The sequence below is a fragment of the Bufo bufo genome, chromosome 8, assembly GCF_905171765.1.
Source record: "Bufo bufo chromosome 8, aBufBuf1.1, whole genome shotgun sequence".
Lineage (NCBI taxonomy): Eukaryota > Metazoa > Chordata > Amphibia > Anura > Bufonidae > Bufo > Bufo bufo.
The window spans coordinates 24,537,156-24,558,221 of NC_053396.1; the positions used below are offsets into that span (position 1 = coordinate 24,537,156).

General features: G+C 45.5%; 1 protein-coding gene across 3 annotated transcripts in view; it reads right to left on the minus strand.

The window, feature by feature from the left end:
* The window catches only part of STXBP1 (syntaxin binding protein 1), a 119,470-nt gene that overhangs the window by 56,737 nt on the left and 41,667 nt on the right, over positions 1 to 21,066 (minus strand). For 2 of the 3 annotated variants that reach the window (XM_040405156.1, XM_040405155.1), the window contains exon 1: positions 3,990 to 4,101. The exons of the other annotated variant lie outside the window; for it this stretch is intronic. In XM_040405156.1, the coding sequence (XP_040261090.1) occupies positions 3,990 to 4,026 (37 nt within the window). In that variant the 5' untranslated portion in view covers positions 4,027 to 4,101. Of the gene's footprint in view, positions 1 to 3,989; positions 4,102 to 21,066 lie in introns of those variants that run through there. 3 annotated transcript variants of the gene reach the window in all.

The following is a 21,066-nucleotide window of genomic DNA, read 5'->3' on the forward strand; positions in this document are numbered from 1 at the left end:
TGCTGGGTTCCCCCTTATGTTATAGCAGACTGAAAATATGTTGGTCAGTCCGTCATGAAAGCATCAACGATACATATGACTATCCATTAACAACTTAAAGTGGTTCTTCATTTGAAGGACCTCATTTATAAGTTCTGAATTAATAGAGGGGGTAAGGATCTTTCTGTATTACTCAGAGCAGAGAACAGCACGAAAGAGTGTCTCTTGCTCTGGATGACCTGAAACATCCATACTTTCCAATGGCAATCGTGTAATGCCTCTTCTCTCCTGCGGTGGTGCTGTAGGGGAACTGAGCACTTGCTGCTGGGCCCCTCCACAGATTACAGCTGATTATTGGGGTACAGAGCAGCGGAAGGCCTGACCATTATCATGATCTACGCACATATCATCAAAATCTGACCCTCGCTCTCTATATATTAGTATATTCATCACTTCAACTTAACAGACCTCAGTTAAACGGGTTTTCCGAGCGTCGGGATAGGTCATCAGTATGTGATCGGTGAGGGTACGACACCCGCCCGGTTAATCAGCTGTTTGAAGAGGTCGTGGTGCTCCGGTAAGCCCTGCGGCCTATTTACGGCTTACCAAACACAGCGCCATCCACTGGATAGTGGTAGTGCTTGGTATTGCAGCTCACCTGAATAGCACTAAGCTGCACCTAGGCCATGTGACCGATGAATGTGACATCACTGGCCTAGGAAAAGCTTCAAAGAGGCATGCCAGGGGCCTCCTCAAACAGCTAATTGGCAGGGTCCAGAATGTTGGCCTCCCTTTTCTAGATCATCATCACTAGGATAGAGTATCAGTAGGGATGAGCGAATCGACTTCCTCACATAAAACTTCGTTCTAATACTGTACGGAGCAGGAGCTGTATTGGCTCCGATGAGCCGAAGTTATTGCTTCGCGAAGTACTGCAAAAAACCATTTACCGAACTGGGGTTCGGTTCCAAGGTACCACTTTTTTACAGTACAAATTAATTTATGAAGTTATTGCGTGAAGTCTCGTGAGACTTCGCGAAGCAATAACTTCTGCTCATCGGAGCCAATACAGTATTAGAACAAAGTTTTATGCGAATCGACTTCGGATGTTTCATCCGAAGTCGATTCGCTCATCTCTAATTATCAGTATAAAACACTCGGAAAACCCCTTTAAGGGATATTTGCCGCGCTGTGTTTGGTCCGCAGTGACGCTCTTCCAAAAAAATAAAAATAATCTAACATTGCGGAAGTCCCAGAGGTCAGAACTCCACCTTGACGGCAAGTCATAGGATTAATAATTATAGTCGGTGCCATAAGGGAGATTTTCGTCTGTTTTTTTTTTATTGGTCAAGATAAATCACATGACTAGCCTCAAGGAACCTTTCGCAAACCTGCTTTTTTTCTTAGGGATTTTTTTTTTTAAAGGGGTTGTCTGTTCGTAATTTGTTTATTTATTTTCTATTTGTTTATTTATTTTATTTATTGATTGATTTTATTTATTTATTAAACATTAAAAAAAAACTAAAGAAAAGACACTCGCCTCACCAATCCCTAAGGACCATAAGACCAACGGGGACCAAAAAGGCATCGAAATAGGGAGAAATCGGTGATGTATGTTTTCTTTTCTTTTTTTTTTAAGCCACTTTTATTAAAAGAGGACAAACCTTCAAGCCTCAAAAAATATATTCCTCTTTCAGAAAAATTTCACATCTATTCTGGAAAATCTAAAAAATTGTTAGAAAAGGGGCATGGTTAAAAATGAATAAAATATGCAGTAGTCACCGATCCCCTACCACTGCCGTTTCGGCGCTTATCGGGTCCCGGCTGCCTATGGAAACACCGGAAATAACCGTTCAGCCGATCACTGGCCACAGCAGTGACCCGCCTCAGCCTGTTTGTTTGGAGGTGGGGATGGGGGAGGTGAGTATTTCTTGTCTGTTTGTTTTTTAAACCCTTTAAGCTTTTCTCAATGACAGCAAGCAGTGATCTCGACACTGTCACCAATTATATTAGAAAGATTCATGGCACAATAATAAATAAGCTTCGTTTACTGAAACTGGACAATCCCTTGAAGTCAGTCACCCTCTCACGGCCCAATGATTGTCTTGAGACACTGACGCCATGATCGCCAGTGACCAGCGGTGCCTGCGGGGCGAATGGTGACACAATCCTGACATGAAGAGCCAGGTATATAGCGTCACACTGCACAGGAGGCTTTCCAGGTCATAAATTATGGACAGGCAGAACATCTGTTATCCCCCTCGGGACATGCGGCTTGTGTAGAGCAGGAGCCTTTATATATGACCAGTGTGTGCAGCCATATACAGGGCCCAGCAGTCTCCACTGCCGTAACTGCTGCAGAACCACATAATACAGGCCGTAACTGCTGCAGAACCACATAATACAGGCAGCAGCTGCTGCAGAACCTCATAATACAGGCCACCACTGCTGCAGAACCTCAGAATACAGGCCGTAACTGCTGCAGAACCACATAATACAGGCAGCAGCTGCTGCAGAACCACATAATACAGGCAGCAGCTGCTGCAGAACCTCATAATACAGGCCACCACTGCTGCAGAACCTCAGAATACTCACCTCAGCTGCTGCAGAACCTCAGAATACTCACCTCAGATGCTGCAGAACCTCATAATACACACCTCAGCTGCTGCAGAACCTCCTAATACACACCTCAGCTGCTGCAGAACCTCATAATACACACCTCAGCTGCTGCAGAACTTCATAATACACACCTCAGCTGCTGCAGAACCTCATAATACAGGTAGCAGCTGCTGCAGAAGAGCCTTGTAAAGCCAAAAGACCACAGCAACCGAAATGAAGCTCCACTTTCCTCTTAAGAAAAAGAGGTTCTGCAGCAGCCAACATGTATTATAATATTTATATACTGTATATCTATATCAATTTTTTATTTTACAAGAATTTGAAGAGACATTTGTACAAAACGACCCCTCCTCCCACTGTGTATTACAAACAGGCTTAATGCAAACGACCCTATTTTGAATCCTTGTCCAATCCGCCATTTTGCAGATTACACGCAGCCCCATTCATTTCTATGAGTTCACAAAAAACCCACCCCCCAAAAAAACGGACAGCACGCGGATGTCATCTGTATTTCGGTACCACAGATTATAGAACATGTCCTATTCTGCTCCGTACTGAGGACAAAATAAGTCATTTTGAAATACGGACACGGTCGTGTGCACGAGGCCTTATAATAGTTTCAGCTGCTGCAGAACCTCATAATACCGGCCGGTGCTGCAGAAGAGCTCTGGGCACAGGGTTCATCTTCCTCCAGAAAAAAAAAGATGTACTGCAGCAGCTACCATGTATTATAAGACATAACCTACCCCTTAAAGTCATCAAGTCGGTGACCTGTATAAAAGCCTTTGGTCTATGGCGGGCGCTTTTCTACGGTCACACTTGTAATATGGTTATGGGGACCTAATGTAGATGGATACAGATAGATAATAGATAGATAGATAGAAGAGGGAGATGAGATAGGTAGGAGATGAGGTAGGTAGGTAGGAGATGAGGTAGGTAGGTAGGTAGGTGACAGATGAAGCTCCTGTGCAGTGCTAGCTCTGGTGACAGCCCTCTATAATGGTGACATGAGGACCCCCTGGGGATTTAGGGTGGGGGGGGGCACTGCTGATGTGTGAAGAGGGATAATGGGAGTGAGGAGATATATGGCCATTGATAGGGGTGGTCAGGTCGGATGACTGAGGATGATGGTGGTTGTAGTCTGATTCTATGCTATTACTAGGGAAGATCCTGGCATGGCGGACAGCAGGATGGAGGGGATTCTGGGGGATGATGATGCTGCAGGGATGCTGGGACCAGTGCAGCCTGTGCTGGGAGCGGATGATGGGGAGACGGGAGGCTGCTGCTGCAGGAGGCAGAGCCGCAGGACACAGGGAGGGGTCGCCCCGCACATCTAGCCCTCCATCCCCCGCACCTGCCCCCCTCCCGCCCCGGGCCCACCCTCGCCTTACTTTCTCCCACCACCGCCTTGAGTCCGCTGGGTGCCATCCTGAGCCGGTCCAAGAGAGAGATCCGATCCAAGAGAGAGATCCGACTGCAGGGGAGAGGGTGGAGAGAGCTGGAGAGACGGAGGAGGAGGAGGATGAGGAGGAGGGGGCTGTCAGCTGACCGAGGAGGGGGGGCTGCAGCAGAGGGAGGGGGCGGCAGCTGGACCAATACCGGGAGGACACGGCCTGCCCCTCCTGTGCCCCCGGTACCATCAGCACCAGCGGAGGCACAGCACCAAGTCATCTCCAGTCCTATCTGTCTGTATCTATCATTTATATCTATCTCTCTATTATTTATGTATCCATTTTTTTTATCTATGCCTATCGATTATATATCTATCTAGATATAGACATACAGACAGATAAATATTAGATAGATAGATAATTCAATAAATAATAAAATATAGATTTATAATGGATAGACAACTAATAATATATAGATGTTTAATGGAAAAATAATATTTCAATAGAATTAATGGACAATCTATTTATGATAGAGACATTGATCGGATAAATAGATAATAGACAGATAGAAAGATAGAAGATAGATATATAATAGATAGATAGATAGGAGATATATAATAGATAGATAGATAGGAGATATATAATAGATAGATAGATAGATAGGAGATATATAATAGATAGATATGAGATAGATTATAGATGATAGAGAGACAGTATAACATTTATACTATCACACATTGCAAAAAAAACTAAAAACAGCTCCAGAAGACCACCAATCGGAGTCTATCCCTGGTCTACTTCAGATTTTTCTGTCAATGGTCTATTTTTTTTATGTTCTATTGCATCCCATGTATACTGTCCACTTATTTGACAGAACGGCCCCTCGGAGGAGATCGCAGTGTTATGGTAGCTGGATATTGGTGGATTACATGGAGAACGCCACTAGTGGACTGTGACTACTGCTCCTCCGCTGATATTACGGACTATATAAAGAAACTTTCCGTTTGACTCCGCTCGGCTCCATTAGACTGCAGTTTGCTGGTGTCGTAGCTTTTTTTGCCGTATGACAGACAAATGTGGAGAACAAAAGGTTCGCAAAACATGGAGGTTGTGGTCAACTAGGACAAGGACCATCTGGTGCTATCATAAGCGTGAGGTGACAGGAAGGGGCACCTAGAGATCATGGATCCAGTAGAATTGGAACAAAATGAATCCCCCCAGATGTTGGTAAACCCAACAAAGGCTTGACCTTCCAAAGCAAGAAAACTTGTAGAAACCATTCTCCTAGTGTGGGGAGTGATGGCCTTTTCCAGTATCTGGGAATCACTTTTTGCCATCTGTATAAGCCACCTGAGGTTTGCTGATGACCACAACCCTAGAGACATCAGCATTTCCGACATTCTTCACCAAAATTGGGGCATACCATCCATAACATGGGTCTTCTGGAGTTTTTCATCCATCATCTAACCAAGACAGATGAGAACCATCTATGTAGATGGGAGGAGGACACAACTTTGAAGCTCTGAGGTTGGGAGAAAAATGTTGTAGTTTGGTGTAGTCACACTGTGCTGCCCCAGCTAAGAGTTTCTAATTTAGAATTCATATTAAGTGCATTCTATTTGTCAACCACTATACTTGATAGTGTGATTTGCTGTCATCTAGTGGCCATTGTTATATTTGGTTTTATGAAGTTATCTATGCTGTAATTTCCATGCCGTTTATCCTGTATCTTCTTCTCCTCTGTGAGCTTATATCCTATGTCCTACAGTCCTTTCCTGTTTGTCAGACATGCAGGACATAGCTGGAGAGAGGATATCCCTTCGACCTCTATCATCACTTCTCAACGTACGTTCAATAAAATTACCTAAAGGCATATCCATTGCATCTTCCTCACTGGTGTCACTAGGGAATGATTATAGTGAGTTTACTATCTTCCATTGTTTGTACAAATTCTGTCATGTGCATTGTGTCAGAATACAAACCTTGTACTTGGTGTAGGTAGAAGGATCTTCAAGCGATCTTGCCACATGGAAGAAGTGGAGTATATTGTGAACGCTGTTACACCGGTGCTCCGTGCCTGCCGCTGTCCAAGGCAGATGCAGGCATTGCTCCTCTCAGCCTGTGTGTATTGGGACTAGTGCTTAATGAACTTCCTTTCAGAGTTAATCCTTTCCTCTTGGTCCTTGTCCAGCTACTGACTAAGGTTCTGATCAGGTCTCCCTGAGTGTTATCTCTTGTCTGACTACCTATGTACCGTACCTTACCTGTTTACCGATTCTGCTCTTCTCCGCCTGCCCCGACTTTGGAACTGATACTTGTACTACATACTCATGTACACATTGGAATTGCTATCTGGAATATGCACATACTCAGCCTGCCCTAACCTTGGACTGTGTTCAGACTATGCCTTTTGCCTGATCCCTTGGTGCTTCGCACCAGTGTCTCTGACCCTGATGGGTGAGCGGTTAACTACGCCAGGACTATGCCAGGAGGTAGAGGCCTTGTTGTTTCCCTGCAGCGAAGTCCAGATCCCTGTACAGGGGTTAAAGGGTAAATGCTAGGGAACCACCAGGACAACTTCCTTAGGTTTAGCCCAAAGTCAAACTGGTTAAGGGGCACAAGAGCCACACCTACTGTTCGTTACACACACACACACTGGTTCAAGCCATAGGGAACTCCAGATAACCTGTAACTGTGGCTACAAATTTTTGGGTGTTTTTTAGAGAACCCTTATAGGAGTAATAATTAAATGTGTGATGGGTGAGGGAAGCTGGTGAGATCACCTTCTTCAGCTAGGTCCATGGGAGGGAGTAACAAGGATATGATATATTGTCGATCAGTGCTCATAATCTGCCCATCTGAAAGGACCCTTATCTGTTGGTGATATCTAAACCCCCATATGAAGTCTTTGAAGTGCCTGTGGGGCTTTATCTATGATGTTGGGGAAATCGTGGATTGTTTTTGGTACCATGTACGGATCATTTCATTTTAATATTGGAGTACTTGTTATTGTCATAATTTGGACAAAAGTCACTTCACATTACAAAAAAATATTAGATGGACAATACAGGGAGTGCAGAATTATTAGGCAAGTTGTATTTTTGAGGATTAATTTTATTATTGAACAACAACCATGTTCTCAATGAACCCAAAAAACTCATTAATATCAAAGCTGAATATTTTTGGAAGTAGTTTTTAGTTTGTTTTTAGTTTTAGCTCTTTTAGGGGGATATCTGTGTGTGCAGGTGACTATTACTGTGCATAATTATTAGGCAACTTAACAAAAAACAAATATATACCCATTTCAATTATTTATTTTTACCAGTGAAACCAATATAACATCTCAACATTCACAAATATACATTTCTGACATTCAAAAACAAAACAAAAACAAATCAGTGACCAATATAGCCACCTTTCTTTGCAAGGACACTCAAAAGCCTGCCATCCATGGATTCTGTCAGTGTTTTGATCTGTTCACCATCAACATTGCGTGCAGCAGCAACCACAGCCTCCCAGACACTGTTCAGAGAGGTGTACTGTTTTCCCTCCTTGTAAATCTCACAGGTTCTCAATGGGGTTCAGATCAGGTGAACAAGGAGGCCATGTCATTAGATTTTCTTCTTTTATACCCTTTCTTGCCAGCCACGCTGTGGAGTACTTGGACGCGTGTGATGGAGCATTGTCCTGCATGAAAATCATGTTTTTCTTGAAGGATGCAGACTTCTTCCTGTACCACTGCTTGAAGAAGGTGTCTTCCAGAAACTGGCAGTAGGACTGGGAGTTGAGCTTGACTCCATCCTCAACCCGAAAAGGCCCCACAAGCTCATCTTTGATGATACCAGCCCAAACCAGTACTCCACCTCCACCTTGCTGGCGTCTGAGTCGGACTGGAGCTCTCTGCCCTTTACCAATCCAGCCACGGGCCCATCCATCTGGCCCATCAAGACTCACTCTCATTTCATCAGTCCATAAAACCTTAGAAAAATCAGTCTTGAGATATTTCTTGGCCCAGTCTTGACGTTTCAGCTTGTGTGTCTTGTTCAGTGGTGGTCGTCTTTCAGCCTTTCTTACCTTGGCCATGTCTCTGAGTATTGCACACCTTGTGCTTTTGGGCACTCCAGTGATGTTGCAGCTCTGAAATATGGCCAAACTGGTGGCAAGTAGCATCTTGGCAGCTGCACGCTTGACTTTTCTCAGTTCATGGGCAGTTATTTTGCGCCTTGGTTTTTCCACACGCTTCTTGCGACCCTGTTGACTATTTTGAATGAAACGCTTGATTGTTCGATGATCACGCTTCAGAAGCTTTGCAATTTTAAGAGTGCTGCATCCCTCTGCAAGATATCTCACTATTTTTGACTTTTCTGAGCCTGTCAAGTCCTTCTTTTGACCCATTTTGCCAAAGGAAAGGAAGTTGCCTAATAATTATGCACACCTGATATAGGGTGTTGATGTCATTAGACCACACCCCTTCTCATTACAGAGATGCACATCACCTAATATGCTTAATTGGTAGTAGGCTTTCGAGCCTATACAGCTTGGAGTAAGACAACATGCATAAAGAGGATGATGTGGTCAAAATACTCATTTGCCTAATAATTCTGCACGCAGTGTATGTGTATGTACACCTAGCATCCCCGACACTAAAACCACTGCCTTAGGCCTCGTGCACACGACCGTATGTATTTTGCGGTCCGCTAAAAACGGATCCGCAAAAAATACGCATGACGTCCGTGTGCATTCCGTATTTTGCGGAAGGGAACAGCTGGCCCCTAATGGAACAGTTCTATCCTTGTCTGTAATGCGTCTATTATTTTGCTGAACGGAAATACGGACATATGGAAACGGAATGCACACGGAGTACCTTCCGTTTTTTTTGCGGACCCACTGAAGTGAATGGTTCCGCATAAAGTCCACAAAAAAAACGGAACGGACACAGAAAGAAAATACGTTCATGTGCATGAGCCCTTAAAGGGATTTTTTACAGTAATAATTCTTTTTTAGCAAGTGCCCGCAGCCTGCCCCCTGAAGATTCATACTTACCTGCTCCATGACGCTCTGGTCCTCTGTGCTGCCTCCGCTTTCTCTTTCATGGACATGGTCACATGCAATGCTTCAGCTAATGACTGTGCATGAGGCCTTATTCACATGTCAGTGTTTGGTCAGTGATTTCCATCAGTTATTGAGAGCCAAAACCAGCAGACTACACGGACATAAGGGAAAAATCTGTTCTGTTTTTAGAGCTGAACCATTAGGCCTCATCCACATTTCTGTTTTTCACGTACGTGTTTTCCACATTTTCCACGGACAGCACGCGTACCCATTGATTTAAATGTGCCTGTTCACACCAGTATTTTTTCACTGAACGTGGAGCAGTAAAAAAAATAAAAATCAGAGACATGCACTACTTTGGTCCGTGATGAGGTCCAAGCACGCCCATTGAAGTCTATGGGTCCATGAAAATCACGGACACAGCACGGATAGCATCCGTGGTGCGTCCGTATTTCATGGTAGATAGAAAATGCCCTTGAAATTAATTTTCAGCTGAGCAACGTCCGTGAATTACGGATGTCACACGGAGGCCCCAATAACGCAACCTAATTTCTGGTCCACACCTGATCAGCATCTTTTACGGATTGGATGCGGACCCAGTAATTTCAGTAAGGTCGCAAAAGATGTGGACGGCGCACCGTCTGTACCGTAGTCCCGCAGAAAAAGATAGAACATGTCCTACTCTTGTCCGTTTTTCGGACAAGGACAGGCATTGTTACAATAGGTACGCATTAAAAAAAAAAAAACGTATGCAACATGGACGTCACATGGATGATATCTTTTTTTTTTTAGGATCCGCATTTTGCAGACAGCAAAATACATTCTGTCTGTACGGTATATGACCATATGTATTTTGCGGTCCGCAGAAAATACGGGTGACGTCCATGTGACGTGTCCATTTTTTTTTTTTAGATCCATTGTAACAATGCCTATTCTTGTCCGCAAAACAGACAATAATAGGACATGTTCTATCTTTTTTGCTGAGCTACGGAACGGACATACGGATGCGGACAGCAAACGGTGTGCTGTCCTCATTTTTTGCATGGGTCTGCATCCAACCCACAAAAAGATGCGGATTGGATGTGTACAAAATATACGGTCGTGTGAATATTCAGTTAGGGTCCCTTTACACTGGCAGATAAATTGCCCGTAACGAGCGCCGATGCGATGATTTTGAGCGATCGGGCAATTATGACCCCTGCGGATAGGTGAGTGTTAAAGGGGTTATTTGGTTTGGACAACCATGTGAGACAGGTTTCCCCACCAACTAGCTGATCACGTATGGTCCAGACAAGCCCCTTTAAAGGGAACCTGTCACCAGGGAAGAAAGGATTTGGATTAGATTAAGGCCTCATGCACACGACCGTTTTTTTTTACGGTCCGCAAAAACGGTTTCCGTTGTTCTGTGATCTGTGTCCGTTTTTTCATCCGTGGGTCTTCCTTGATTTTTGGAGGATCCACGGACATGAAAAGTGAAAAAAAAAACTAAGTCAAGTTTGCATTGAAAATGATAGGAAAAACGGACACGGATCACGGACACGGATCACGGACGCGGATGACTATCTTGTGTGCATCCGTGATTTTTCACGGACCTATTGACTTGAATGGGTCCGTGAACCGTTGTCCGTGAAAAAAATTGGACAGGTCATATTTTTTTCACGGACTGGAAAAACGGATCACGGACGCGGAAGCCAAACGGTGCATTTTCCGATTTTTCCACGGACCCATTGAAAGTCAATGGGTCCGCGAAAAAAAACGGAAAACGGAACAACGGCCGCGGATGCACACAACGGTCGTGTGCATGAGGCCTAAGATATATACTGGTCCTGCAGTCTCCTAGCCACTTGGTTTATCAGAACAGTCCAGGTTTCCCATCATAGCCAGAGAAAGTATTGTAGAATTAGTCACCTCCGAGACATTACTAGAATTTCCATATGCTGCCAGCAGAGGGCAGCACAGCCCTCCTTTACAGAGCAGCAGAGTTCAGATACTCGTATTCATCCGCTATATCCAGGGATGTTTTTACATTGGTGGGCCCAGTACAGAAATTGCATGAGTGCCCCCCCCCCCCTTTATTGCCCCCACACAGTAGTTATGCTTCCTTAATGCCCCCACATAGTAGAATGCCACATTCAGGGGCGGATCGGCCATAGACCTTACAGGAAAATTTCCCGGTGGGCCAATGCCAACAGGGCCACCTGGTCCCTCCTCATGGCCGGCCAGTGGAAGTTTTTGGGGATATATTTTGTGATGCACTGTGGTATTTGGCTCTGTTGGGGTGCTATAATGTGCCACAATATGGTATTACTGGCCCTGCCTTCCATCAATTTGGACCCAACTACAAAACGGGGCCACTTTTTGTATTACTTTAAGTTCTCAGTCTGCACCTGGCCCTATTAGTGCCCCCACACAGTAGTTATAATACCCATAGTGCCTCCACACAGTAGAATGCACCATAGTGCCTCCACACAGTAGTTATGCCCTCTTAGTGCCTCCACACAGTAGTTATGCCCTCTTAGTGCCTCCACACAGTAGAATGCCCCATTAGTGCCTCCACACAGTAGTTATGCCCTCTTAGTGCCCCCACACAGTAGAATGCCCCATTAGTGCCTCCATACAGTAGTTATGCCCTCTCAGTGCTCGCACACAGTAGAATGCACCATAGTGCCGCCACACAGTAGAATGCACCATAGTGCCCCCACACAGTAGTTATGCCCTCTTAGTGCCTCCACACAGTAGAATGCACCATAGTGCCCCCACACAGTAGTTATAATACCCTTAGTGCCACAGTAGAATGCCCCATTAGTGCCTCCATACAGTAGTTATGCCCTCTCAGTGCTCGCACACAGTAGAATGCACCATAGTGCCGCCACACAGTAGAATGCACCATAGTGCCCCCACACAGTAGTTATGCCCTCTTAGTGCCTCCACACAGTAGTAATTCCCTCTTAGTGCCCCCACACAGTAGAATGCCCCCTTAGTGCCAAAATAGCACTGCCCCTATAGTTTAACAAAATAAAAATGAATACTTGTTAGCCCTGTTCCCCCGATGAATGGCGCACATCTTCCCCGTTCAAGGAACTGTACCCAGAAACACATTTTTCTGTGCCTTAAAAAAAACTTTGCACTTTAATTAACCCTTTGGATTACTAATTATTTATACCCCAAATCAGGGATGGACTTTGTCTCAAGACTATGTCATGGACTACATTGTCCCAAATGTGAGATCACCGCCCATTTTATCCCCGTCAAGCACTGAAGATTACAACGCCCCTTTGTCCTTATGCACTAAGAAAAAAAAAAGTGATGTATATATATGTGATAAATTGCCTATTCTGTATTGTTGTGCATAACCCTTTATTACAGGAGGTTATCGAAGTGTTATGATAGTACATTGCAATGAACATATGTATATTTGTGTATGGAGTGTATTTTGTGTATTTCAGGAGACGGCGTTAGAGATCCACAGCTTCAGTCACTGCAAACGTCGAGGATGACTTATCTTTTAGCAGTGGGGTATGCAGAGTCCCACATTTGTGTGAAAGGGACACTTTAAACATCAGCATATTTATGTATTTATCTAATGTATGGTATTTCACATTATCAGTCTGGCATTGTCACTTCAACCATTCGCCCCTAGGTGGCGCTGGCGCCACATAATATATATAGCTGTTGTGTGTTTAGCTGAGAGAGCAGAATGTTATGTTAGAGTCAGAGTGAGAGGAGGAAAGTAAGTTCTTGGAGGAGAGAAACAGGCCTAAATCAACATGTAGCTGTTTTCCTTTCCTCTGGGCCCTGATCAAGCCTGGAGAAGACAACCACAGCAACCAAGCACCAGACAGTGAGTCTATGTCAAAATATGAAGTAAGCCTAGTGAGGGTTACAGCTGAATCTAGCGTATGTACCTCATCAGCATAAGTCCTTTACACTACACAAGCCTTCCGGGATATAGTGGAAAACCTAAACCTTTTTAGGAGAGCATCCGGCAAATAATGTAGCAGAAGACTGATGCCTGCCACGAGGGAGAACGCCCTTGTTGGATAGCTCAAGATAAGTAGAAAACAGCATGTTTAGTACCAGAGTGCTATAGTTTGGACTTAGAATAATTACAGAAGTCTTGCCTGTAAAGTGTCAACCTTAAAGAGAACTCCTCAACTGACAATTACCTAAACCTGATAAGTGGAATACAATTGAACTTATTTCTGAGTCATCACTTATGCCATATGAATGCACTTTATTGATGGACTGTAACATCTGCCTTGAGACTATTTATTCAAGTAAATGTTTGACTGACTCTTCATTACTACTACTACACTCAACATTTGCACCTTACGGTGCTGGCGTCACGAACATAGGGGCCCAGCCACCAAAGCACCTTAAACACCTACACCATCAAGGGCACCTCAACTTCCACCTGGCTGGTGTTCCCTGCAATAGAGAGTGCCCCGGAGGATTTAGTGCTGTCTTCCCATCCACTGCACTGCAGGCCCAGGGAGGCTCCGGTAACAGTGAGTACATGAACTACTATCCCCATCGGCCCACCGTGAGCCTCACGTGTTTCCCCTGCGGTCCGGCTCGCTGCACCATCCCCTTCAGGGAAGAGCACAGATTGGGGACGGGTGGAGCAGACGGTTCCCTACTTCACCATTGTATACAATATAGTGAACAAGAAGCTGAGAATATATAGAACAGATTGGTACACAGAAAATAAACCAACAGTAAATGTAACACTGTCTAACAATAAACCAGTAAATGTGATGTTTTCCCCAAAGTCCATTAAGCAGCCTGGCTGCACTTGTGTGTTCCTGGAAGAGTCCCTCGTTGGGGTGCACCCTAAGTATTGCGAAATACTATTTGTAATCCACAGGTAAATGTCTGTCTCTTTAAATCAGACTTCCCTATTTGTAATCCACAGGGAAATGATGTCTGTCCCTTGGGGCTTTGGATTAGCTTACAGCCCGTACACCGCAATGAAACTGTATTTGGAGCGTTATTGTATGTCCAAATGCCACTTTACCAGTGTGGTGCAATGTGACGCGGCACAGCCGCACTTATAGTTCCTTGAGCAGGTTCTTGGTGCTTTATCTTATTTCCTGGTCCACTCCAGAACTGGATCCTACAGAAACGACACTACTGGGGTCGCCGCTGCAAACCTCCCCTTCGTGCTGTCGCCATTCTCCACCGTGAGCTGTCCCATTCCCTTCCAGAATCTGCAGAGAAGATCTCTTCTGGTCTCCAGGAGCACCAAGCACAACCTCCGTCTGTTCACTTCCTGCTCCTCTCGGCCCCTCCTCCCCTTGCAGGGAGAGTGTGATGCAATAAGTCAATTGCTAAGTGCTGTGTCAAACCTGCATATCCAGCCTGCTGTAATGCTTGTAGGGGTACACAAACAGCATTAAATTAGCTAATTACCAACCTTGCAAACAAAAAAGGTATTTACTTATCTCTCATAGACAGCTCATATAGACGTTTATACTTTGCTGCCATCTACTGACCAAAGTGAGATATTGCAGAGTAATACATTTAAGGTTTCTTGCCCCACATCCTTACAACAGCCCATGTGCCGAAGGCAGCTTACAGGCAGGGCCGACGCCACCCATAAGCAAGGTAGGCCACCGCGTAGAGCGCACTCTTGCTGGAGGCGCCGGCCCGCAGCGCCGCCTCCTAGCTAATTTATTCACTTAATTTACCTCTGTGTAATCTCTCACAAGCGGACTGGCAGAGGCACCGTCGAGCGAAGTGCGCATGCGCCGTCTTCCAGCGCACCTCGTTCGACGATGCCTCTGCCAGTGCGCCTGTGCGAGATTATACAGAGGCAAGTGAAGTGAATAAATTAGCTAGGAGGTAGCACTGGGCAGGGAGGGGATCTGTGGATGACATTTATGGGGGATCTGTGGATGACATTTATGGGGGATCTGTGGATGACACTTGTGGGGATCTGTGGATGACACTTGTGGGGATCTGAGGATGACACTTGTGGGGATCTGTGGATGACATTTATGGGGGATCTGTGGATGACACTTGTGGGGATCTGTGGATGACACTTGTGGGGATCTGAGGATGACACTTGTGGGGATCTGTGGATGACACTTGTGGGGATCTGTGGATGACACTTGTGGGGATCTGTGGATGACACTTATGGGGGATCTGTGGATGACACTTATGGGGGATCTGTGGATGACACTTGTGGGGATCTGTGGATGACACTTGTGGGGATCTGTGGATGACACTTGTGGGGATCTGTGGATGACACTTATGGGGGATCTGTGGATGACATTTATGGGGGATCTGTGGATGAAACTTGTGGGGATCTCTGGATGACATAGTATGTAGCTGGAGGGAGAAAATGTGGCCTTACCACAATGAAGGGTACAGTCTGTATAAATAGGTGGGCGACAAAAAAGGGGCGTGGTCAATAGGCAGAGTCAAAGGGGCGGCAAAATTAACTTTTGCCTAGGGTGGCAAAAATCCTTGCACCAGTCCTGCTTACAGGCTGCCATAAATTGCCCTGTGGATTCTGATCATGGTCTTGCAGAACTATTTCCACTCCCAGCTGTGGATATGTGTGCAATCCGCAAAAAAATGCTGCCACGTTTCGTCCTTGCTACGGGACTCATCAGTGGAATATATTTAGTGAAGTTCGATATTAGAGTATCACCTCTACTGTATGGGAGTAGATGTGATACTCTAATATCGAACTTCCCCTGATGAGTCCCGTAGCAAGGCTGAAACGTGGCATGTAGGGATATAGTGAGGGCAAGCATAGGGAATAGGCCCCTAACTAGGGACAGGTTCCGTATGGGGTTGCCCCTATCGGGGCGGGTGCTCTGTGTCTGTTAGGCAGCCAATGTATTAGTCCCCTCCTCTTAACCACCTGTGAGGGAATAATAACTAGGGTCACTATTGTATAGCTGCTCTTTACATTCACAACCAGAGCACCTGTCTTCAATATCCTTGGCCACTGCATTTTAAGGACATTTTTACTCTTTTATCACACACCTGATCTGCAATCTACACGTCTGGAGGCGGTAAGACTGTATCTTACTAATATTGTGACCTGCCCTAGACGGTAAGATTGGATCTCATGTTACGACGAGACAATAGTAGGGTGCGTTGATATTGATTCAGTCTTTTTTGATTTGCTCACTGTTTTTGGTGTTATGGTCAATTTTATGGAATCATTGTTTTATGGCATATCTAGTAAAAGTTACATTTTAGATTATTAGGATACCCTGTCCACAAAGTAATTGTTGATTGTTTTGGGAGTGTGACGCTATACCTCGGCACGATCGATTGGAGTGCACTGAGGTTGTTTTATAATTCTATTATGTTTTGTTTTACACCCATGTCAGTTTATGCTACATTTTTCCACCATGGATGTCACCATTTGCATCGCATGGGGTGAAATCAATGGCAAATCTGCAGAAAAAGCCACAAAAAAAATCCACGTTACTCATGGAGTTTGTCGCAGACTTTTCCGCAGCAATTTATGTCTCGTGTGGATATACCCTTAAAGGGACACTGACAGGCCAAATCAGCATATATAGTTAGATATATGACATTGCAGGTCTTATACAGTCTTTTAAAAGCATATAAGTATCCCCCCTGTCCACCTTATAAAGAGCGAAATATAAAGTTTTATAACCTGCTTGTCCGGTCACCAATCTGCCCAAGGGGCGGCGTTTCATGTGAAAATGCGCCCAGCCAGCCTTCCCAACTGCCGTTCTGAAGCCCCGCCCAGCTCATCATTATTCACTTCGCTGGGCGGGGCTACAACTCTCCCCAGTCCCGATCCTGCGCATGGGCAATTCAATTGTCTATAATTAACCCCTTTGACGATGTGAGTGAGCAGCGCTCTGAAGCGCTGCTCTGAACAGTGCATGGCTGAGGCTGCAGCTGCCTCGAAGACGCAGGCTGGTGTGTGTACGCAGGCGCGATCTAACCACGGCGGGGCGCAGGCGCACAAGATTGGGCATGAACGATGCCCGGAGGATTGAATTGCCCATGCGCAGGATCGGGACTGGGGAGAGTTCTAGCCGCCGCCCAGCGAAGTGAATATTGATGAGCTGGGCGGGGCTTCAGAACGGCAGTTCGGAAGGCTGGCTGGGCGCATTTTCACATGAAACGCCGCCCCTTGGGCAGATTGCTGACCGGACAAGCAGGTTATAAAACTTTATATTTCGCTCTTTATAAGGTGGACAGGGGGGATACTTATATGCTTTTAAAAGACTGTATAAGACCTGTAATGTGATATATCTAACTATATATGCTGATTTGGCCTGTCAGTGTCCCTTTAAATTCAAACTCTGGACAAAAACTGAAAATATGCCCTGGGCCTTGGGAAAAATTAGAATTTTTAAGTTTTTATCCAAAACAGTTTCTTTTTCTTTAGCCTTTCACCCGGTCCCTTTGGGAACCAGATACACTTGGTTCTGTATTTCACTTCCTCCAGTGACAAGTGAACAGAAATGCAGAAGTGTTTATAGGTAAAGGGGTTGCCCAAGACTTGGAAAAAAAAAAAAAAAAAGAGGGGATCTCCGGGCATGGTGTGAGAAAAAAAGAAAATACTCAACTGGTTGCCTGTCACTGCTGAGGCCGTACCTGCTGACTTCTGAAAAGCCCAAGGAGGGACAACAGCAGCAGCGTATGTGCCACAGTACATTTTTTATTCCACCAAGCCACAGCTCTAGATCTACCTAATGCCCCCGCACAGTAGTGAATCCCCCTTAATGCCCCCACCCAGTAGTTGTTCCGCTTAGTGCCCCCACACAGTAGGTATGCTCTTAGTGCCTCCACACAGTAGTTATGCCACCTTAGTGTAGTGTCCCACATATGTGTGTATGGTCCACTCCAAATTGTTATGTATAGTATGATGTAATTTTGCACTATTCCTTTGTCTATGCTGCTGAATCCATAATACAGGCTGGTAACATGCATTACATATTTCCACCATTTATATAGTGCAGCCACAGGACGTAAGAGGGAGATTAGGAGTTGGGAGTTAGGGTCAATTCACACGCCCGTAGTGCATTGCGTATCCGCAATACACCCGGCCGGCACCCCCATAGAAAAGCCTATTCTTATCCGCAATTGCGGACAAGTTCTATTTTTTTCGGAGCCGCAGATCGGCGGTGCACTCCGGAAATGCGAATGCAGACAGCACACTGTATGCTGTCCGCATCCATTCCGTCCCCATATACAATGAATAGGTCCGCACAATTGCGAAACGGATGCAGACCACAATGGCGGACGTGTGAATGGAGCCTTAGGAGGAAGGAGAGGAAGACAGGCTTGTCTCTGTTATCCCGGGCCGAGCCTGGAGAACCAATTTACCTCAACCTTTGATTCCAAGATTAGGACTATCTGATCCTACACTGTAGATTACCCTTCCGGGGTATAAAGTGGATTATTACTTTGAGGACCGCAACCTTTTAAAATAATAAAGCAGAGAGTTTGCCTTCCGTGAGGGAGATCGCCCTTGGGTTACATAGTTACATAGTTAATATGGTTGAAAAAAGACATACGTCCATCAAGTTCAACCAAGCGATAGGTGGGGATGTGAATCCCAGAAGGAAGAGAGACTCAGATTTCTACACGTTTTCATAAGCATTAATTTTTTTTACTTTTAAGAATTCGTCTAAACCCTTTTTGAAACTGTCCACTGTTCCTGCGGTGACCACGTCCTGAGGAAGTCTATTCCACAGCTTCACAGTTCTTACAGTAAAGAAGCTTTGACGCTTCTGGAGACTGAACTTTTTCCTCTCCAATCGGAGGCAGTGCCCTCTTGCATTTTGAGGACATTTTACATGGAACAGTTTTTCACCGTATTTTTTGTATGGCCCATTAATATATTTGTACAGGTTAATCATATCCCCCCCTTAGACGTCTCTTCTCAAGACTAAATATATTCAATCTTTCAATCTTTCTTCATAACTAAGACCCTCCATGCCCCTTATCAGTTTAGTCGCTCTCCTCTGTACTTTTTCCAGCTGCAGAGCGTCCTTTCTATGGACTGGTGCCCAGAACTGAACTGCGTATTCCAGATGAGGCCGCACCAACGCTTTGTAAAGTGGTAATAGTACATCCCTGCCCCGCGAGTCCATGCCTCGTTTAATGCAGGACAATATCCTGGTGGCCTTAGAAGCAGCTGATGGACATTGTATGCTGTAATCTACCATCTACAAGGACACCCAGATCCTTCTGTATAAGTGACTCTCCCAGTGCTACATCCCCTACGACATACGAAGCACGGAGATTATTACTACCAAGATGCAGAACTTTACATTTGTCCACATTGAACCTCTTTTGCCAAGTTGATGCCCAATCACTCAGTGTCCAAGTCAGCTTGTAGTATATGGACATCTTCCATAGACTGTACAGTACTACACAGCTCAGTGTTATCTGCAAAAATAGATATGGTGCTATTAATCCTGTCCTCAATATCATTAATAAATAAATTAACCTGGGGCCATTCTGAATAGGAATTACTGGATTGCTGGTTTACTGAACTATAGACTATTGGCAAAGGAAGATAACTGCCGTTTATCAGGTTTTAGTCACCTTTGCATTAGGTAGAAAGTTTCGAAGCTACGGGCTGCTCGCCGTAATTAAGGACAGAAAGGCCATCTGTCAGAATACTGTCACGAGGGTATCGAGAACCACGCCTGACTCCGTTATACCCGGGGTCAGGAAGTCGCAGCGGTTGGCTGCGCGCTCTATTTAAGATAGGGCTGTTTCCTTATGGTAGCTTTCTGGTTTTGCTTTGCAAACCCTTTTGGCTCACTCAGGGATCCGTAGCTCCTTCTCCTCAGCTGTTCCTTGTCCAGCACTCCCAAACCTCCTTATATTCCTCTCTCACACTTCTCTGGTTGCCAGATATAGAGCTTCCTGCCTGGACATCTATTCTGACCCTCTGGAGCTGTGTTGCTGCGTTCTCTGGTAGTTGGTCCAGAACGCTACCCTCCGGATCCCTGTTGGACCTTTGTGGTCTATTGTGGTCGCCCACCTGGGTGTATGTGTTTGTCTGTATTGTCTGTCCTCTCCCTGGTGTTTCCCTCTTAGTGACAGTGGTGCGGACTAGCGATCCCACCGGCCTGTTCACTATCTAGGGCTCATATTAGGGAAAGCCAAGGTTTAGGCACGTGATCGCCGCACGGGTGAGGAACCCGTCAAGGGACGTCAGGGCAGTCAGGTGCCAGCTGCAAGGTGAGTTAGGGGTCACCACCTTACCCTCTCCCTTGGGCAGGGCTTTCCCTGTTTTCCTCCCTGTGCGTGACGTCGGTCATTACATTATCTCTGGCCCATATTTTGTGTAGGTAAAAAAATAATATATATTTTTTACCTACTTAGAATCCAGTATGGATCAAATTGCTGCTCTGACCAAACAGTTTCATGGCCTGTCTTTGGAGGTGGCAGGATTGAAGGCGTCGGTCCTCCAGCAACAGCAGCGATTGCAACAGACTGCAAGCCCAGCGGTTGCTACTGGTAACCAGGTTGTTGCGGAACCCAAGGTCCCTCTCCCTGACAGATTTTCTGGGGGAAGGGACAAGTTTTTGACATTCCGTGAGGCCTGTAAGTTATATTTTAAACTGCGCCCTTACTCCTCTGGTAATGAAGATCAGCGGGTGGGGGTTGTTATTTCCCTGCTGCAGGGGGACCCGCAGTCCTGGGCGTTCTCTTTACCTACTGATTCCCAGGCTCTTCGGTCAGTGGATGAGTTTTTCGGGGCCTTGGGTCTCATATATGACGAGCCTGACCGAGTCGCACTGGCTGAATCAAGATTACGGAGACTCTTACAAGGAGAGCGGCCGGTAGAGGAGTATTGCTCTGAATTCCGTAGGAGGGCTACGAATACCCAATGGAACGACCCGGCTCTCAGGAGTCAGTTCTGCTCTGGGTTATCCGAAAGGGTTAAGGATGCGCTTGCATTATATGAGACCCCCTTTTCCCTTGATGCGGTTATGTCCCTTTCTATCCGTATAGTGAGACGCCTTAGGGACAGGTTGAAAAAAACCGGAGCCATTGG